Source organism: Pinus tabuliformis, chromosome 5_1, assembly GCF_031772625.1.
Source record: "Pinus tabuliformis cultivar Carrire ecotype Pingquan chromosome 5_1, CPIR1, whole genome shotgun sequence".
Classification (NCBI taxonomy): Eukaryota; Viridiplantae; Streptophyta; class Pinopsida; order Pinales; family Pinaceae; genus Pinus; species Pinus tabuliformis.
The window spans coordinates 4,788,111-4,810,680 of record NC_142305.1 but is presented as its reverse complement, the minus strand read 5'-3'; the positions used below and the strand labels follow the sequence as shown (position 1 = coordinate 4,810,680).

The 22,570-nt window shown below is 38.6% G+C and overlaps 1 protein-coding gene across 3 annotated transcripts in view; it reads right to left on the bottom strand.

Moving 5' to 3' along the window:
- NDC1 (NAD(P)H dehydrogenase C1) overlaps positions 1-22,570 on the bottom strand; it is a 330,375-nt gene that overhangs the window by 267,245 nt on the left and 40,560 nt on the right. For 2 of the 3 annotated variants that reach the window (XM_089431656.1, XM_089431658.1), the window contains exon 3: positions 9,714-9,809. The exons of the other annotated variant lie outside the window; for it this stretch is intronic. In XM_089431656.1, coding sequence (XP_089287782.1) covers positions 9,714-9,809 — 96 coding nt within the window. The remainder of the gene's footprint in view (positions 1-9,713; positions 9,810-22,570) is intronic. 3 annotated transcript variants of the gene reach the window in all.

The window sequence follows — 22,570 nt, the reverse complement described above, 5'->3', positions numbered from 1 at the left end:
TATATCTTGTTGGCTCTTTCAAAGTTGGCATTTATCTTTGGGATTGGGATTGTCCATTGAATCTTTTAAATAAGTACTTAGCGTATAACTCAGATTATACTGTAATCTAAGTACTCCAAGGTTTTAAAAAACTTGCTTCACTAATCATTTTCTAATTTCACCTTGCATTTGCATCCTAAGCTAGTCGTGCATATTGAAACTTACCTCCAAGCATAAGCTTGGTTGATAGAGAGATAGGAACATCTTTGCATCTTCTCTTGAAAAAGCTACCATTTTTAGTATCTAGAACGGTGACCTTGCAGTCATCAGAGCCACAGTCTCTGCAGCGTCGGAGGCACCAGGTACGTTAGATTTCAAGGAGAGGGATCATTAATCACACCCTCGTGTGCTTCACCTTGACTTCTCTCTGCCATTTACTCTAAAGTTTAGGCTCAATATAGATAAAGATCAAAGGATCATACTTAGACTAGGCATTTAAGTAAAATCAACCAAGATTCTTGCATTTCACATAAGTCCTAGGAATTGCATTTCATATAGGATAGTTACTCATCAAAGCAGCAGTTGTCCATCCGGTACTTGGTCTTAAAATTTGTAAAGCAAGAGTGTTGACTCCATAAGGCATTGGTTTCAAATCTATATATCTAATCAAATCCTTAATATCTTGCTAAATCTAAACAAGTACTTGGCCACTCAACTGTGTCTCCCAGACTAGTTGGTTCCCAACTTGTCCTTCTTCATTCCATTTCTGTAGGGTCTAGCCCCCATAGTCTGTTGTTGGGGGACAACTTAAACGGAGAGGTTGGGGATTAGGTGACAGCCCCTGACCTTATTCGTTGTGGTGGTGCTTGTACATTTTGAGCGACAACAATGAGCTTTGTACTAGATGACTTTTTCTTTTTCCATAAGTACCACTTATGCTTCTAATGAGGTTACCAAGAGCTATATCCTTCCATAGGTGACTTCCATAGACTTTTATTTCAGCTATCTTTCATGCTTCTCTATGATGATGTCACGAGCTCTTGCTTTTAATGCTTCTATGATGCCATGATGCATCCTATCATTCTTTCTTAGTGACTCATGATAGTCATATCTTACAACAGAAACTTGAAAAGAACTAGGTGAGGAAGACTATCTCAATCATAATAGAGATCTTTTACTTCCTCTTTCTTGGATTTCTTCTTTTCAGCTTCCTCCACTTCTTCAGTGATATGGGCTTCTTCTCTTCCCCTTTTGTTATTGTCCTTCTTGAGCTTAGGACAATCTTTCTTGTAATGCCCATATTCTTGACATCTATAGCATTGAATCGTGTAGGAATTTACAGGGTAAGTTCCTCAGACAGAACACCAAAGAACACCGCTCACACACAGATCACAGATCAATACACCAGTATTCTGACGTGGTTAAAACCCTCAAAGAGGGAAACAGTCCACGGCCTGAGCCAACGCTGCCACTTCAGGCAATTTATTAATAAAAGAATAAAAATTTACATAAGCTTCTCTCATGGACGGTTAACCTACAAATGACCCTCCATGCTCTTTAAATAGAGATCATGGACCAATCGGGTGTTAAGCCACGGATCAAGTGTCGGTAATACCGAGGAGAGAATGAACCGTCGGATCACTACATATCGTGACCGTCGGATTGTAAGTTACAAAATGTACATAGTAAAGAAACACACTTTACCTAACTCTATACTAGACCAAGTTATACTTAACTATTTCCTATGTGTCGGAATATCCTAACATCCCCCCTTAAGAACAACTTGGGATAGGATTGAAGGATTTACAAATATGACACAATAGGAGAAGGAAGGAGGCACTAGAGCCTATCCCCCCTTAGTGACAACTTCCTGAACTCCAACCATAAATCGAAGTTTAGTGAACTTCGCCTCTATGAGAGCCTTTGTAAAGATGTCTGCAACTTGATCATCTGTTGAACAATATTGCACTTCAAGAATATGGTCGTGGATGAGCTTTCTGATGAAGTGCATGTGCAGCTCAATGTGTTTGCTGCGCTGATGTTGGACTGGATCTTTGCATAGTTGAATGGCACTTTGATTATCACACCAAAGTGTAGTCGGATGTTGCTGCTGAAAGCCAAACTCTGACAGGATCTGACGAAGCCACAAGGGTTCCTTACTAGCTTCTACGGCACCACGATACTCTGCTTCTGCTGAAGAAAGAGAAATGGCACCTTGTTTCTTGCAAACCCATGTAATAGGTCCTGAACCAAGAGTGAACACATAACCTGCAGTAGACTTCCGATCATCAGGGTCACCAGCCCAATCGGAATCAGTGAAACCAACCAATGGAGGAGCTGCTTCGGCACTGTAATGAATCCCAAACTGAACTGTACCTCAAACATAACGAAGTATTCTTTTAGCTGCTTTCCAATGACTTTCATGTGGGTTTTCCATAAGCCGAGCAACAAGGCCAACAGCAAAGGAAAGGTCAGGACGAGTATGGGTTAGATACAAAAGTTTTCGTACAAGTTAACAGTATAAGGTAGCATCAACTTCAGGAGAAGTACAAGTGACTGAAAGTTTGACTCCAGACTGAAAGGGAGAAGGGGCTGGCTTACAGTCTTCCATGTGAAAATGGCGTAGAATATCACAGGCATACTTGGACTGGGAAAGGGAAATACCTTCCTTGGATTGCAAGACTTGAAGACCAAGAAAATAATGTAAGTGTCCTAAGTCTGTCATTTCAAACTTCCTTTTAAGGCTAGACTTCACATGGTTTATAAGGTTGGGATCACTACCAGTTAGGATAAGATCATCAACATAAAGAACAAGAATGATAAGAGACTTGCCCACTTTCTTGGTGTAGACAGTATTGTCAGAATGACACCTAGAAAAGCCATTTTCTAAAAGAAAGTTATCCATTTTGGCATACCAAGCTCGAGGAGCTTGCTTGAGACCATAAAGGGATTTCTTAAGCCGACATACAAGGCTGGAGTCTGTTTGTATAAAGCCAATAGGTTGTTCCATATAGATTTATTCATGCAAGTCCCCATGCAAGAAGGCAGATTTAACATCCATCTGATGGACTTCCCATTTGAAAGAGGCAGCAAGGGAAAGAACAAGGCGGATAGAGTTCATTTTGGCAACAGGGGAGAAGGTTTCAGTGTAGTCAATGCCTTCAACTTGTGAAAAACCCTTAGCAACAAAACGAGCTTTATGTTTATCAATGTTCCCATCTGGTCCATACTTGGTTCTGTAAACCCATTTGCATCTAACAAGTTTTCGTCCCTTTGGTAGAGGAACAAAATCCCATGTATCATTTGCCAATAATGAATGATATTCTTCATTCATAGTTGCTTCCCAATCTGGATGGCCTGAAGCTTCTGCAAAGGTGTCAGGATCATAATTCACTGAAGCTTGAGCCAGTAAAGAAGAGGCTCTATCAAACTGAGAACGTGTACGTCGCTGATCTGTAGGATCACCGACAAGATCACCTGCTGCATCCCGAGTAGCACGGACCCATTTTGGAAGTTGAGGAGCTGAAGGAGGATCCTGAGAAGGTGGGGGAGGATTTTCATCCTCGCTTTCATCATCTGAAGAAGAAATATTTTCAAAAGTAGAAGAGATAGGGAGAGGTGGCACATCCGCCGAACTAGGCTCGTAAGCCGATATATTTTCAGCAAACTTTACATCTCTTCTAATGATAACATTTTTGGACTTAAGTGGAATAAGTCTATATCCTTTGACATCTTCAGAATATCCAACAGTAATACATTTTTCACTCTTAGGTTCTAAAGCTTTATGTTTCTCATCTGGAATATGGGCCCATGCTTCACTTCCAAAAACACGAAAGTGACTTACATCTGGTTTAATTGAGCTCCATGCTTCTTCTGGAGTGATATTCTTTAAAACCTTAGTAGGAGTGCGATTTATTATGTAATTTGCACAGTTAATTGCTTCTGCCCAATAATTAAGACTAAGTCCTTTAGATTGAAGCATACAATTAGCCATTTCCTTTAAGGTGCGATTCTTCCTTTCAGCTACACCATTTTGTTGTGGAGTATATGGAACAGTATGTTGCATTTGAATTCCATTCTCAGTGCAAAAGTTGATGAATTTGTTGTTAACATATTCTCCGCCATTATCAGATCTTAGCTTAAGAATTTGATGTCCAGATTGTTTTTCAACAAAGGCCTTAAAGGCCAAGAACATGTTAAATACTTCACTCTTGAGTTTTAAGAAGTATACCCAAGTGCGTCTGGAGAAATCATCAATGAAAGTTAAAAAATACTTGTAGCCAGAGAATGAAACAACTGGAAGTGGACCACATAAATCACTATGCACGAGCTGTAAAGGGGCTGAGGCATGCCAAGAGGCACGTTTTTCAAAACTGTCCCGATGATGTTTTCCGAGTACACATCCGGAACAAACACCATCTCTGCAAGATACCATTGGAAGACCTGTCACCATATTTTCTTTACATAGATTCTGGAGAGAGCGATAGTTTAAGTGACCAAATCGCTCATGCCAAAGTTTGCTCACTTCATCATTATGAGCAACAAATACCGAGGGAAGATTTGATGACCCAAAGTAGTGAAACTTATACAACCTTGTAGAATCATCAGCAATGCCAGTAGCTAAAATCTGTGTAAGATCTCTTAGGTCCTTAATTACAACATCGTGAGGTGAAAATTCAACGATTTTACCTTCACCTGAATGAGTTATCTGATATACAGATAGAAGGTTGCAGGATAAGGTTGGAACACATAATACATCATTAAATTGACCATTGTCTATATGAACAGTTCTAGTCCCTACAACACTAAGAGATCTATCATCACCAACATATATATTTTTGGTGTTACAATCATTTAAAGAAGAAAACATGGCTTTGTTTTTGGCCATGTGATAAGAAGCTCCAAAATCAATGAGCCACTCATGAGAATGAGAAGAAGAAGATACATTTAGTGCATAGCCAGACCGAGATGCTTGACAACCACATGCAGAAAGTGCCATTCCTGAAGATGAAGTTGAAGAGTGCTCCAAATGGATATTATGCTTCTTCATTGCTGCTTCCAAGGCTTCCATCTTCTTAAAGCATTTGGATTCTAAGTGGCCATCTCAATTACAAAAATTGCAATGTCTATCAGTCTTCTTCCCTTTGTTTTTATTTGTCTTATCATTTTGTTGAAATGATTTTTCATTTTGAGGCTGAAATTGCTTAGGACCCTTGTTTGGTTTAAGACCATTCCTTTTAGGATACAACTTCTTAGGATTCTTTGAATTTGGTTGCTGCTGGGCGGCTAACGCTTTCTTAAAAGAGTTTCCAAGATGAAGAAGACCAAGGTGTAAGTGTTTTTCTTGTTCTCTTATTAAAGAATCACAAAAGGAATCAAAGGAAGGGGACTTGTAGGCTTGTCCTTGAGAAATGAAGGCTTCTCTTGTAGAATGGAAGGTGGAAACAAACACAGAATAGACTGGTCCCAACTTAGTAAGAATGGAGTAGATAAGGCTACTATCTTCTTTCTTAACCTTAACACCTTCCAAGAGAAGTCTAAGGGTCTTGAACTTGGACAAAAAATCTTCAATGCAAGAAAAATTATTGGGGTCCAATGTAAGCAACTCATTTTCAAGTTGATGGGCTTTAAGTTCATTTTTAATTCCAAAAACTTTAGTGATCTGTTTCATTGCTTCTTCAAGAGTATCAAGTTCTGCAATATGGAATCTAAGATCTGGAGAAATAGACATCCCTATCAACCCACGTGCTTGATCTTGCCTATTTTCCCATCTAGCTGCCTTAGCTTCATCTTTCGGTTTGGTTTCTTGGCCTGAGGCTATTCTGTAGAGACCTTTACTTCTAAGTAAATCCACAATGTAGGACCACCATTGGAAGTAGTTGGTGCTGTCAAGAATAACTTGGCATGGACTTTCCATTTTAACAGAAACTGAAGCTATAGATGCTGAAACTAAGTGTTCCAATGGAAAGATCTCGAAAAATTAGGTTGGTTAAAAAAAAAAACGGCTCTGAAAACGGCTTCCGGATGAAGAAGTTATGGCTTTTTGAAGAAAAGTTGATGAAGATGTCGACGAAGTGCGGGAATGTGCGGAAATGAAAAATCCGCCCCCACAAAAAGGAGACTTGAACTCAAGACCTCTACTCTCATAAATTAGCTTTGGACCAAGTGAGCTAAACAAAAAGTTTGAGAGAGAGAGGGGGGGGGTTGAAGCTTTGGGTTGCGTGCTTGCTTTGAGAAAGCTCTTTTTCCCTACAAAACAAAAAATACAAAACCCAACACGAACATACAAAAAAAACGAACCTTACGGCTCAGTTAGCTTTAGTCGGAAACCAAATATTTTCCTCAATGTTTCTGATTTTCCGAAATCACACTTAGGCGCAGCGAAAAAGAGCATACGCATGAGAAAAATCCTTCCTTTCTGTTTCTGATTTGCCCAGATCGCACAGAGTCGCGGGGCAAAGAGCATACGCAAAAATGCAAGGTACAGATCCGGTAATAAAAAAACAAAAAACTAAATAAACTGAAACCGAAATAAACAGAGAGAAAATAACCGTAAACTGCAAATAAACATTGTATACCTCCAGATCTTAAAAATGACGTAGCTAGGGCTACCGGAAACCTTTTCGCGTGAAACGAAAGGGGTTCCTCACTGGAACAGATGCTCCCAACACAATAAAGCAGTCCTCTCGGCCTGAAAGTAGTCAGAAACAGTAGATCTAGGAAACGACAGTCGGATGCAGTTCTACCGGCTTCAGATTTGGATCACCAACGAACGCGGCCCTCAAATAGCTCTGATACCATGTAGGAATTTACAGGGTAAGTTCCTCAGACAGAACACCAAAGGACACCGCTCACACAGATCACAGATCAATACACCAGTATTTTGACGTGGTTAAAACCCTCAAAGAGGGAAACAGTCCACGGTCTGAACCAACGTGGCCACTTCAGGCAATTTATTAATAAAAGAATGAAAATTTACATAAGCTTCTCTCATGGACGGTTAACCTACAAATGACCCTCCATGCTCTTTAAATAGAGATCATGGACCAATCGGGTGTTAAGCCACGGATCAAGTGTCGGTAATAAAGAGGAGAGAATGAACCGTTGGATCACTACATATCGTGACCGTCGGATTGTAAGTTACAAAATGTACATAGTAAAGAAACACTTTACCTAACTCTATACTAGACCAAGTTATACTTAACTATTTCCTATGTGTCGGAATGTCCTAACAAATCTTAGCCATGCTCTTCTTCTTTTTCTGAGGACTGAATTTTCCAAACTTTCCCCTTCTTTTTATCATTGTAGCATATGCTTGATTTTGTTCACTTGATCCTACATCAGTTTTTGCCTTCAAACTAGTTTCTTCAACCTTGCATAGTGACCATAGATCCTTGAATGGAGTAGTTTCTTTCTTCCCATAAATGCTTGAAGTCAAGTTAACCCATTCCTCCGGTAGAGCATTTAGTACTATGGTGGTCATTTCTTTGTTAGACATTATCTCTCCCAGGGCTTGAAGTTGATCCCTTATTTCAAATATCCTCATGAAGTATGAGGCTATCCCTTCTTCCTTTGATATCCTTAGCTTGTAGAGTTCTTGCCTTAATGAGATAACTTCTCCTGCAGTGCTTACGGAAAACAACTCTACCAGTTTGTCATATATTTCTTTTGAAGTTTCGAGTTTTGATACATATGGAATGAGGGGATCCTTGATGGATTCTATGAGAATCCTTTGAGCCCTTACTTCCCCTTTCATAAACTTTGCAAGTGCTTGAGCATCTTCTTTTGGAGGTTTGGTGATTGAACCCTTAACATGTTCCATGACCTCATTCTCAATGAGATTCAAATCTGTCATTTTCTTCCATGCAAGAAAGTTTGAAGCCCCAACCAATTTGTTGCTTTCCTTGCAAAAAGACATTTTGACAGATTCAGATGTAGACATAAATATACTTACTTGTGAAGATGCTTCTTCCACTTGCTGCTTTCTTGAATTTGATGATGATATAGATAATAGAGAACTTCTCCTTGATGAAGATAGTTCTCTTCAAGAGTGATCCTTGACTCCACAGAGAAGGAGATCACTTTAGATCCTTTGATGGTGATGTCCTTGTTGATGATGATTGATGATGACTTCTTAATGATGTCTTGATGCTTCTTGGATGATCTTCTTCAAGGATAAGGATTTTCTTTTGAGATGAAATCCTTATTTCAACGAGAGGGAGATTGCCTTAGAGCTTTTGATGATGATGACAACGTCCTTGATCTTGCTTCTCTTGGATGAGTAGTCTTCAAGTTACTTTGATTTGTAGATCTATTCAACTTGAGTAGGGTCTTTGTGGTCTTTAGATGATGACTTGAGGATCCCAAGACTTCTTCTGGTGTAGACTTCTTCTTTGATCTAGGGTTTTGACACTTCTTTGTAGATCTTGACTTCAAGATGATCTTCTAGATTTGCTTTGATGCCCTCCTCGAGATTTGGTCCTTGAATGCTTGAGTGTCCCTTGATGAGATGCCCTTTCCTTGATTTTGTCACCTTAGCTCTGATACCATGTTGAGAAATCTAGGGCATTAGGATTAGGAGATTTCTCTTTGATGATAACTGCTTGTGAATGCTTTTTACTTCTTTAGATTAGGTTCTTCCTTGACTTGGATTATTATAGTGCTCTTTTTCATCAAACAACGGCCCAACCATAAAGAATAATGAGACAAGAGACATAAGATGTAGGCGATCAGCCAAGGCCAAAACCTCTCTAACTTGAGAGGAAAACCCAAACGAATTCTTCTTCTTATAGAAACTTCAATTGACGAATACCAAGACCAAGACCCTTGACCTATATTCCTCTCCAAGACCAAGTCACAAGACCCTTCTTCACTACTTCTTCTTCTTTCCCAAGTCAACAATAGTCAATCTGATTTCTAGCACTAAAGATTTCGTCTACTCTGACATTTCGGCCTTCTACCACAGTCTTGCAATTCTCGGCCTTACTATACTTCTACAATTCGCACGTGTGAGCTTGATTTGGGGTAGTTTGGAGACCCTTTCCTTCTTTGCTTGACTTGGAGACTTCTTCTTGAGGCTTCGGCTAGCAAGAATGATGATTGGTGGCTTCCTTAGTGGCTTCTCTAGGGATTTTTATAACCCTATTACCTTCCTTAATTTGAGGTTTAAAGTGGGCATTCTAAGGAAATAATAAGATAATAGTTAAAATTATAATAAACATTATGGATTTTCAAAGAAAAATAAAGAAAACTAATTTTTTAAATCGTACTTTCGACTTATCTCCTTATAGATTTACTCAATTTTCAAATGTAGACACTCGTTGGACGTGCAATTTCAAGAAACAAATTTTTTCATCTATTCCCAGTTTATCTCACTATGGATCCATTAAAAGTATGCAAAGCAGGCACTCATTGGATGCAAAATTTAATCCCACATATAATGAGTATCTATACTTAAAATTTTAGTAAACCTATATAGAGATAAGTTGAAAATGCAATTAAATAAGTAGTCCTCTTCCTTTCCCTCCAAAAATATTTACCCTTACTATTGACATCATTTTGAATGCTATAGGTTCATTTAAAGTTGGTTATGATAATGCACTTTTTGTTTTGAGGTCCATTTTTTACCTCAAAATTTCCCTAATGATATCTTCTCAAATCCAAAGAAGCAAATACACTAAACAACCTAAACTGTATTAGCACTTAACTATGATTTTTTAAAGAAGAATCACCACCTGAGGCTTCTTATTGGGAGGCCACATTAAGGACTCTAAACGTAAAGCAGTATAAAGACCTCCAAATCCACCGCCCAAGATACATATTCGTGGCCTCTGTAAAATAACCATGAAAGTGTGTATAGTTAGCATACTACATATCGTAAGAAAAATGTGAAATAAAACCATCATGCTAAAGCTAGTATTTAATAGAAAAATCACAAAAATTAAAAGGTGAAACTGCATAGATGGTCTAATAGTTTTTTTCTTGAAAAAAGTCCAAATGACCATGCCACATCCATGAACTCAAGCATATTGTATGAAATATGAATCTCTAACAAATCATATCCTATAAATTGAATGTAAACTATACATCTCTAAAATTCATATCTTGCTTGAAAAAAAAAGAATGAAAAGTTGGATCCAGTGTCATCTTTGTTTCTATTAACATTTTTCTCAAATGTATTCACTTAAGGTGCATAAGAATGTATAAAAAATAACCCTTTCAAGAAAGAAAAGGCAAATGTATTAATTAAAAGTGCATAGGAAAGAAGAAAAAATAACCCTTTCAAGAAAGAAAAGGCAAATGAAGCAACTAGTAAAATATATTGATGCAGGTAACCTGCATGAGTTTGGTTGCTATTGATGGAGGATTTTGTATAAAATAAAATGCTATTAAACTACTTGATTTCTTGGGCCTCTCACATTAGTATTGGTGAAAGAATTAAGTAATAAAAGAACCTCAAACAATATTGAAGATGTTACCATACTACTAGACAATTTAAAGGACAACATTAGCATGAAGAACCATGTCAAAACAACTATGGGAAACCTGTGCATGAATCTAACAATCTTATTGTATTAAATTAGCCATTAATATGTCCAAATATCCCATTTATTATTACATCAAAAAGCTTCCAAATGCCCAAGATTACGTCAAGGGTTAGGGAGGATTAAGAACCTAACACCTAGTCCCTTCTCATTGTACAAAACTACCCTACACAAAGATAATTTCCTACAACAAAATCTCGCACTTCTTGAGATAAAGCCCAAAAGCTCAAGTGCAAGATCCATTGTACCCAAAAGGGGCCCAATTGTCACCTCACCAACCCTCTTCTCACTTCTAGCCAACTCTCCTATAACTCAAGGGGGATTCTCCCTATTAGATCTTTAAGGATATCCAATAAAACACTAACCAAGATAAAAGAAGTCCACTTACAAGATTTACCATACATCCATCCAAGCTTCACCATAAATCATCGATTAAAAGAGTTTTTCAAAATCCACATCAACGAAGTCCCCAGGAAAGTCGCTCAACTCATCCATCCATAGCCAAATTATAAGAAACAAAAATTGCAAAAAATTCGAACTTGCTCAACTTTCTTTACATTAAAATGTTAACTTTCTAGACTAAATATTAAATTTTAATACCAAGTCTGATTTGTTTTTGTCAACAATTATTTTATACCCAGGAACTATTTTACTTAGTAAAAATAATTTTCTATAACTATTGAAAATATATACATTGGTATTTTAACTTCACAAATAAAGTTTGTACTTGAAATAAATCCAAAACTCAGCCACAAAAACAGCAGAAAATTATGCCCAGCAAATTCTCCTCCACTTTTAATTAACTCAAGAAAATTAGGGCCCCCTTTACAAATAAAACAACCCAGAGAGAATACACAGAGAATACAACGCAATAGAACCTGAATTTTGGTCCCCTGGAAATTTCAGCCTCGTGAAGAATTTGGCACACCAGAGATTTTTGGCCTTGTTGTCACTCAAATTGTACACGCAATATGCGACAATGCTCAGAGCGGGGGTTGTCACTCTGATCCCGTCCTCTCCATTCTAGTCGTCTCCCTACAATAGGCTATGGGGGTAGTCCCTACAAAATGTGAAGATAAGAGACTTGTTGGCAACCAACAAATCCGGGAGACACAACTGAATGGCCTAGCAACTTGGTTGAATTAGGAAGTTTAGACATCATACTAGATTAGATTATCATGGAAGACCAGTGCCTTAATGGAGTCAACTACTTGCTTTATATTGAATTATTTACCAAATATTCGAATGAACAGTGGTTGCTTTGGGATGCTCCACTATCCTAAATGAGATGCAACTCCTAAAATCTAAGTGAGATGCAGGGCCTTGCTTTATTTTAAATTATATGCCTATCTAGGTGAATCCTTCCTCTCAATTGTTTTGGAGCTAGTCCCTAGAGTAGGTTGTGCGAGAGAAACCAAGGGGAAGCAAGCTAGGGTTTGATTAACGATCCCTCCCCTTGAGTTCTAACCACCCAATGCTTCAGGCACTGCAAAGACTGTGGCTGACGACTGCAAGGTCATCGTGTTAACCACTAAAGAGGGACTAGGCTCCGCAAGCTACGTGAGAAAGATGGTCATATTCCTCTATTGGCCAAGCTTATGTTGGAAGTAAGTTAACTAATGCAAAACTAGGCCTAAGATGCAAGTGCAAAATACGAGTGAATACCATTAAGGTGAGATTGCTAGAGATATTCAATTTAGGACAATGAAGCACTTAGACAATGAATTAATGTCAATCTTCCCCACAAGATAAAGTGCTCAAAATGAACAGTTCCAGAAAATGTTCCCAAGATTCCAAATAGACAATTGCTTATGAGATAAACAAGATCAATGCTTTAGCAATTAGATACAATTCTTCATGCACAATTAGCAAATAAGATTATAACAATGGAAAACCAATATGCCAATTAGATACAAGAAAGAATTCCTTATGGACACAATTAGATCTCTTATGACAATTATGATTAGACTTAGATTAAGTGCTTTTAAGAGTGACTACAAGAGCTATTTATTCAACAAAGTGAATAAAAAGCAATGTATCCACTTATCCAATAACAATGATGGCAATGGGAAACAAGAGCATTAATCACAATATTACTTTTTAAGCCAATCTCATTAAAACAATTATCAATTCAATTAGAGCACTTGTGTTTGCAAATGCAATTAGAAATATGCTTATGCAAAAAATGGATGCCAATGATGCAAGAGGTGCAGTGAAATGCAAAATGGGTCAACCAAGAAACAAATGATTGCAGCAGTAAGACAAAATACTCAAATCTACTAGAAAAATATTATTCAATATGCACAAGATGCAAGGAACAAGAGCCAAGTGAACTTAGATGACTTTCAATGCCTTTTACCACCACTGTAAATTTTATATCAGACCTTTATGCAGTGTATATCAGACCTTAAATTATTATGACAACCTTCAAATAATGATCAAACATACCAATATATGCAATACTAAATAATGCTAAAGATAAGATATGCATGTAAATTGATTATTAGGCCGAGATTATGTGATTTTATTACAGCTCTAAGTGAATTTATGTCATTGTAGCAAACATATCAGGTCTGGAAATTAACCCACAGTCCACAAATACTCACTTATATGCACCAAATTTGACTTCAGATTAATTCTTGATACCTTAGGTAAATTATTTGATGAATTTAGGCTTATTTAAAATGTGTTTAGGCCTTAAATATACCGCTGTCATAAAATGTTTCAGAATTCAGAAAGAGGACAGTGATGAAATTAAAGCGTTAGAGAGCAAACTAAGAGGCCTAGTGGGCCTTATAGAAGAGTAAACAGGCTCCCAATGAACTTGGCTACCTGCAACCACAATGTTAGCTCTAAAAAATCGATGCAAACCCAAGTGTTAGAGATGAAATATTAATGCAAACTAAATCAATGACTGAAAAATGGCCAAATGAGGGCTAGAAGAGGAGGCTAGGCCTAGAAAAATGCCAACGATAGGCCTACGAGGCCAAGAAGAGGCAGCACCAAGGGGAAGGAGGACCAAGACGGCCACGGCCAGGGAGGAAAAGCCCCTTAGGGCTGACGTCAAGCCCTAGAGGGCTCATGTAGGGCAAGAAAAGGTCCTTTTAAGGCATTCGGCTAAGGGATAAGCTCCCTAGGGGCTGCGACTAGGACTTGAAGGGGGTTTGAGGGCCTTGAAAGGCCACGGAAAGCCCTAAAAGGGTTGCATCCAAGCCAAGGAGGGAAGCTGAGGGCCTGGAAAGGCCTCTAGGCCTCACAGCTAGGGCTGAGGAGGAGGGCTAGGCCTTAGGGCCTAAAATAAAATCGAAGCCCTTGCAATTGCCAAAAAATGCCAAAAATCGCTGCAAAATGTTGGACGGCTTCTCTTTTGCAGTTGGAAGTTGAAAAGCTGAAGGTTGGGGAAGTTAGATCTTACCCTCAAGGGCCTAGATTAACCTTCCTTGCTTGGATGGGTAGCCTAGAAAAAATTGTTGCTTCAAACCCTTGAGCTATTACCTGCAAAATGAATGAAAGAATTCCAAACCCCAAATATATATACAAAAATATAAAACCCCAAATACCCAAACGCTACAAAATAACAACGGGTTAGAATAATAATTTACAAATATTTACAAATGTACAATATTTACAAAATTAAATTACAAGCTCTTGTTAGCATATAAATTCCTTTTAGCCCAAGATAAGAAAATAATTTTGAAAAATATATTTTTCTTTTAAATAAATAACAATGGGTGAATAATTTAAAAAGATGTAATGGTCAAAGCCCTTCTGCAAAATCAATTATCACAATGAAATATCAAAGCCCAAACATAATCGGTTCTTCCCCATAGTTTGTGAACTTAGAGCCAAAGGGCTAGCGTACTTGTGAATCTCTATAATTTTCTCCAGATAAAACTGTTAGATCATATGGTGAATCAGATCACCTAAGGTAGCATTTACCAATAGAATGTTCTTATCACCGACAAATGAAATAACAATTTATTAAAAATATTCAGCAAAATATAGGATCACTAACACATACCACATATCAGCAGAAGAAGAACACCATGAACTAAAAACCAAGGTCTCTCTCTTATGATAAAAAAATGTTCCCAACAAAGCAGTAGCTCAATACCAGCATTGCAAAATTAACTCATCCAAAGATATAAAATGGAAGCTCAATAGTTTCTTTATATAGAGAAACTCGTCCAAGTGGAAACTAACAGCGAGTTGGCTTGATTCTCGTCAAAATAATCTCAACCGTCAAAAATATCTTTATCATCTTTTAATCTCCACTGTCGAATTTTTAATTTTGAGGAAAATTTCGAATTTTTCTTAAACCCCACTTTTAATTTAATCCAAAAATTAATATTTTGGATTAATTTCCTCAAAAAATTGACTTTGACTTAACCATCAAGGTCCAAGGGCTCAAATTTCCTTAAAATATCCATTTTTCCTTGGTGGGGGACCTCCAAAAATTGGCTTCTTTTTTACCCACGAGTTTTTTATTATTTTCTACTTGGAGAGAAATTAGTTCCTCTATAAATATTTTTTGACTCAAAATTAATTAAGTTTCTAGCTTAGGATTTTAATTTAATTTTGCCACAAAATTTAATTAATTGACACTAGAGGGAATTTATAATTTTTCCACCCTCAAATATTTTAGTCATGGTGTCTAACTATGAGTAACCATGCACTAAAATATCGTTTACATCAAATTATTACAATATCAACCCTTGATAGGGGAAATACACATTTAAACTCGGAGCCTCAATAATTTACCCAATTTTACAACACAATATGATCTAGTATAGACCAAGTGTGCTTGTAATAAAATAATTTAGCCGAATGTGCTAAAATTATTCCCAAACACACTTTTACAAAAGACTCTATGTAACACTAGGACTCCCGTAAGACTTTGTCAATGAATTCCACCCTAGCTTTGGGGTTTAAGCTGGAAGAAAAACTCTACTGATTATCCATGTTTAGAAACACACATAATTCGGTGAGGTTAAAAAACTTCCTAGGATGAAATCCTTTGCCAAATCAGAGGCTTACCTAGGTGTTGTTAAAACAGTGCGAAACACGCATGTGAAAGAATATCGAATGAATTAATTAGAAGTGAGCAAACAGCTCAGTGATAATACAAAGATATTTACAATAATAGAAACATCAGGTTTCTATGTAGAATATGGAAACAAACAGTTTCATCTAAGAAACTGTTAAAAGAATTAAAAATAGCAACAGCTAAAAGACTGAGCATTAAATACTAAATAGGAATATTCTAATACCCTCCCTTAATGCTCAATCTATTTACAACACCAATAGACCCTCGGAATTTTACAAATTTATCAGGACCAAGAGGCTTGGTGAAAATGTCGGCGGGCTGCTCTGTTGTGGGAACATATTGCAACTGAACTGAGCCGTCTTCAACCAGCTGGCGAATGTAGTGGCAATGAGTTTCCACATGCTTTGTTCGTTCATGAAATACTGGATTCTTGGCAAGTTTGAGCACTCCCTGATTATCACAAAACAAAGAAGTAGGCCCTGTCTGAAAAACATGCATATCTGCAAGCATACGACGAAGCCAAACGGCCTCACAAGATGCCTTAACTGCTCCCCGATACTCTGCTTCTGTTGAGGAGAGAGCCACTGCCTGTTGCTTCTTACTAGTCCAAGTAACAGCACCAGATCCTAGACTGAACACATACCCAGCTGTAGATTTACGGTCATCAACCGAACCGGCCCAGTCAGAGTCAGTGTAGCCACTGAGAATAGGATTGGAGTTGCGAGTATATAAGAGGCCATAATCAGAAGTACCACTCACATATCGTAGCACCCGCTTTGCTGCTATCCAATGATCAGCTTTAGGAGCTGACATAAAGCGAGAAATGTAGCTTACTGCAAAACTGATGTCAGGTCTGGTAGCAGTAAGATAGATGAGACTGCCCACTAATTGCCTGAATAAAGTTTCATCCACAAGGGGAGAGGATGACTGTGCTGAAAGTTTGAGCCCTGGTTCCATAGGAGTCGTGGCCGGTTTGCAATCCTGCATTCTGAACCTTTCCACAAGATTTTTGGCATACTTGGACTGAGAGAGAAAGATCTGATTTTCAGTCTGCCAAACTTCAACTCCCAAACAATAATGAAGAAGTCCCAAGTCTGTCATCTCAAAAGTTCTGCATAGATCTTGTTTGATCCCATGGATCAAATGTGCAGAGCTGCCAGTAATGATAAGGTCATCCACATAGACAACCACAAACAAGATATCATCACCAGTATGCTTGATATACAGGTTTGCATCAGATGGGCTACGCTGAAAACCCTGATCTGTCAGGTACTGATCAATTTTCATGTACCAAGCCCGAGGAGCTTGTTTCAATCCATAGATTGCTTTAGCTAACCGACACACTTTCTGTTCTTGACCAGCAACCTTGAATCCTGGAGGCTGCGTCATGTAGACTTCTTCTTGAAGATCACCATTTAGGAAAGCACTCTTTACATCCATCTGATGAACTTTCCAATTGAACTGAGCTGCTAGGGCAAGAACAAGCCTTATGGTACTCATCTTGGCTGTAGGAGCAAAAGTCTCCTCATAGTCAATGCCTTCCTTCTGTGAGAACCCTCGAGCCACAAGACAAGCTTTATACTTGTCTATGGTTCCATCAGCTTTGTATTTCACTTTATACACCCATTTGCAACCTATGGGCTTTTTTTCAGCAGGAAGATCAGAAAGTGTCCAGGTGTGATTCTTCTGAAGACTTTGGAATTCGGCTTCCATAGCCTGTTCCCACTCAGATATACCCTTAGCCTCTGAATAGGTTTGAGGCTCAAAAATACTGTGTAGGTTAGCCATAAGAGCAAAATTGACTGTAGACTGTTGTCTGTTCTTATGTCTAGAAGTTCTACCTTCAAGGAGCTCATCATCCCGGAGATCACCAATGGTTTTAGCCCACCATTTAGGCCGAAGAGAAGAAGAACCAATATCAAGAGTAGAGGAACCAATATCAGGAGGAGATGGAGAAGACTCAAGAGCAATAGGGGCAGCAAGGGGAGGGTTAGCTTCTGGAAGAAGCTCAGATAGAGTATTATCAAATACTGATACTACATCATCCCTCCCATCAGGTGGACCGATTGGAAGAAGAACACTGTGAGACTGATCCTCAGAACGCTGCTCAGAAGAAGAAGACTGAAAGAAGCCTCTGTCTTCATCAAATACTACATCTCGACTGAAGCTAAGACGACCAGTGGCTATATCTATCAGCCTATAGGCCTTGTGATGATCACTGTAACCTGTCATCATGAGTTTCTGGCTTTTGGAATCCAACTTAGAGCGCTTAGCAGATGGAATCCAAACATATGCAACTGAGCCAAATACTTTGAGGTGACTGATCTTGGGCTTACGACCAGACCAAACTTCTTCAGGAGTCTTCCCTTTAACCGCCTGAGTAGGTGATCAGTTAAGAAGATAAACAGCAGTAAATACTGCTTCAGCCCAGAATTTGTTTGGAACACTCCTGTGTTGTAACATGGAACGAGCCATTTCAACAACCGTGCGGTTGCGACGCTCGACAACACTGTTCTGCTGGGGAGTGTAAGGGGTGGTTAATTGACGTTTGATGCCATGAATATCACAGAAGTTGGCAAAAGCTGAGGAACAAAATTCCCCCCCATTGTCGGTCCTAAGGGTCATGATATTACAACCAGATTCTTTTTCAACTAAGGTTTTAAACTTTTGAAAGGTACTAAGAGCATCAGATTTATTTTTTAAAAAATACACCCACATCTTTCTACTGAAGTCATCTACAATAAGTAAAAAATATTTGCAAGCAGTGATAGAAGGTGTATTCATAGGACCACAAATATCAGCATGAAGTAACTGAAGTACCTTAGATGCGCGCCAAGATTCTCCATTTGTGAATGAAGACCGATGTTGCTTTCCTGCTTGACAGGCGCTGCATACCCCCAACTGTTGAGTCTGAATATCAGGTAATCCTGACACAAGTCCCTCCCGAGAGAGCTGAGAGAGATACTGCATATTTAGATGCCCATATCGCTGATGCCATAGAGTGCTGATGGGAGAGACACGTGCTGCTAGAGCCACTTCTGGAGAGTCACCGGTGTCAAGTAGCCTGTATAGACCATGGTCCTCTAGCCCAACAGCAACTGTTAGACTGGTCTCCCTGTCAATGATGGAGCACTTGTGTGCACTGAACACAACATCAAGCTGAGGAGAATTCCTCATAATCTGGCTGACAGATAGCAGATTAATCTCCATACCAGGAACATAGTATACATTCAGAAATATGAGTGTGCGTCCACCAGACTGAATTTGAACTGTACCCCTGCCAGCTACAGTGTACTTTTCACCTCCACCAAATACCACGGAATCACTGAAAGGTGAGAAGTCAATAAACCAGTCACGCCTGTGAGAGAAGTGGCGTGATGCACCAGAATCAATGTACCATGCAGAGGAAGGAACATGTTCTGAAGACCTTTTAGCCATAAAGGCGTAAAAGGCAGAATCTGTCTGCTCGGAATGCTCTGCAACATTGGCTGTCTGATGTGGCCCTCCCTGTTTCTTCTGTTCAGAAGCAATCCTCTGTCGGCAATCTTTCTTCATGTGACCAAACCTGTGACAGTAATTACACTGCACACTTTTCTTCCTAGCAGGATCCAAAAGCTGAGAAGAGCCTCTGTGCTGAAAGGACTGAGAGGACTGGTATTTTGCAGCAAATGCATTTTCCGAGGACACTGATGAAGCACCACTACCAAACTGCTGTTTCCACCGATCCTGCTGCAGAAGTTTGGTACATAAATCTGGAAACTTCAGATCAACATTTGTGGTCGTAATGTTGAGTGTTTCTATGAAGTGTTCATAAGATTTCGGTAGACTTTTCAGAGTAATGACTACCATATCTTCTTCCTCCATGGTCCGACCAATGGCTTCGAGCTGATCTCGAATGTCTTTAATTTTGTTGAGATGTTCCTGTAAAGACATATGTTCATCCATCATGATGGAGAACAATTGATTTTTGAGAAAAAATGCTCTGCTTTTGTCAGATGTCTCGTGCAGTTCTTTCAATTGTTGCCAGATTTCGGCAGCGGTCTTGCCAGAAGGAATCTGAGGTAACTGATCATCAGCGACAGAGAGCTTGAGAAGCATAACAGCTTCTCGATTTCGATCATCAAATTTATCTTGATCGGTACCAGCTGTACCGGGACGAGACTCTTTGCCCAAAATGAGCTGATCAAGACGCCTGTATTCAAAAATGGTCAGCATTCTTTGTTTCCAAATGTTATAGTTGCTGCCATTAAAGCGTTGATTTCCTTCTAACATCAGATTGGTGAGCGTGGCCATTTTCCCAAAGACAATACAGAAGTCTGACACACAAAAACAATGTAGCTGCCTGCTTAAAATCCCTCTTTCAGGATGACTGTACCAAACCTTAACAAATTCTGCTTTGGAAAAAAAATTAGGCTTTCACAATAACTCAGAGCTGTACCAGATCAAAACACCAGATGAAAAATATGACAAGAGGTCACATGTATCTTCATAAAACTACGTAGACTGAAGCTGTCCACGATTATATATACGCTGTTCTGGTCCTGTCACTATAATCTGAGTGCGTGATATATATATATATATGCTGTTATATATGTATCGATTATATATACGCTGTTATATATGCGTGATATATAAACTGGACTGAGCTGGAGAAAGCCGTCACAAAAAAATGCGTGATATATACCGGACTGAACTGGAAAAATACCTTTACTGTAATCTGAAAATGCGCCGTCACTGTAATCTGAAAATGCGTGAAAATGCCGTCACGAGAAAATGCAATGCGTGAAAATGCCGTCTCTGGAAAAAACGTGATTTTTCAATGCCGTCACGAGAAAAAACCTTCACTTGGTGAAAACGAAATTAAGTTGCTGGAGAATCTCGATGAATACGAATCTGGTTCCGCTTCCGGTTCCGATACTCAGGCTTTCCACTACAAACACGATTTCCACTTCCGGTTCCGATACAAACACGATACCATAAAATGGCACGCCCGGTGGGACCCGAACCCACAATCGCCTTCAACAGAAACAAAAACTTTGAAGCCGGAAAATAATCTACGAAGGAAGACGACAGAAAACGCAGAAGCTGGCTACTGGCTATTACAGCGAGGGTGAAAACTGAATACGGGTTTTACCGAGTCCTTGAACTTGCGCGTACTCTTCCTCTTGAGTGGCTAGGCTTCAAACAAATAAACTGTTCCTTTCAAAGCAATTTTACGATTCCGATGACCGTAACAAAGTTAATTCCTCATACAGTGATAATGCAGGAAAAAAAAAATCCCTTTCTGTATCGAGATTGACGACTGTAAGCTTTTATCACAGCGAGCAAAGCCGAGGCTAAGACTCAGTGAAGGCTACCTGGCTTACAGAGGGCTCGACCTTAGAAAGAAATCTACAGATCCTGAGAGCAGTTTCGAAATGAGCTACTGAATTTTTCAAGCTATGAAAAATTATTTCCAAAAAATCCCTGTGCTCTGATACCATAAAACAGTGCGAAACACGCATGTGAAAGAATATCGAATGAATTAATTAGAAGTGAGCAAACAGCTCAGTGATAATACAAAGATATTTACAATAATAGAAACATCAGGTTTCTATGTAGAGTATGGAAACAAACAGTTTCATCTAAGAAACTGTTAAAAGAATTAAAAATAGCAACAGATAAAAGACTGAGCATTAAATACTAAATAGGAATATTCTAATAGTTGTTACATAATTAAATGGTCATACTAGCATCATTTACAATATAACATACAAAAATTGGGTTTACAATGATATAATTGTGTTGGCTGATGACTTTGATCTTCGAAAAAATTGTTTCACTCCTTTGCACCCTGCTTCCTTAGACTATTGACAAAGCGTGGTCAACATCTAGCTCTACATGGGGACACATTGCTTCGTTGAACGAATGTGAGAATCTAGAATCCTATATCCAATAAAACAAAGTCCATCAAATAGATATCCGCTCAAAATCAAAATCATCATGTATTCATAGAACATCTGCTGGAATATAAAAACCTATTCTAACATATCAAAACGTAAAGACATAACATGTAAATGCATGAAAAAGAAAACTAACTAATGACATAAATAAAATCCTATCTAAGAGTGTAGGGTTAGAAATACAATACAAAGGATGCCCCATGGCATCAAATGTCATCCTTGTAGTACAACTTGAGCATCTGCCCATTTGTTGGCAATTCCACGGGATCACCCTCCAAAGTATTTAGATGGAAAGAATTTGTTCCAGCAATTCCTTTGATAATATAAGGGCCAAGCCACAAACTGTCAAACTTTCCATGATTGTCGGGCTTCTCATTTCTGTGATCCCATAATAATACCATATCGCCAACTTGTAAAGACCTATTCCGAGATGATTTGTCAAAATTTTCCTTTATTTTGGCCTAACCTTGACAAAGGTTATCAAAAGTATTTCTGCGAGCCTCATCAAGTTCCATAATCTGATCAATTATTTTTTGTACTGCATCTTTGTCATCATATTTGAACCAGAAAGAAGAGAACTAGGAAGAACTTAAAGCTTTGGCATTGTCCGTTGTAATTTTGGCAGGAACACTAAATCGAGTGATGATTTAATTTTCAATAAAATCCATGACAACCTTCTCGGTGGCATGCTTTGTTGGAATGGCCTCAACCCACTTCGTGAAGTAATTTGTCAGGTCAAAATCCATGAATAGCCATTACTAGAATTCTAATTAAATTTACCAATGAAGTCCAACCCCCATTGCTGAACGGGCGCCTCTGCTATAACTGGATGAAGAGGCAGAGCTACTAATTTTTGCTTTCCAATGAAAAGTTGGTATTCCTGGCAACTTTTGACAAATTTGTGTATATCTGCAAAAATGGTAGGCCAATAATATTCAGCACGTAAAATCTTGTGGGCAGCGGTTTTTGCTACAAAATGACCTCCACAAAATCCTGCATGGAACTCAGTGATAAGTCTCTTAGCTTCATTTTCATCTACGCGCCTAAGTATAATTCCA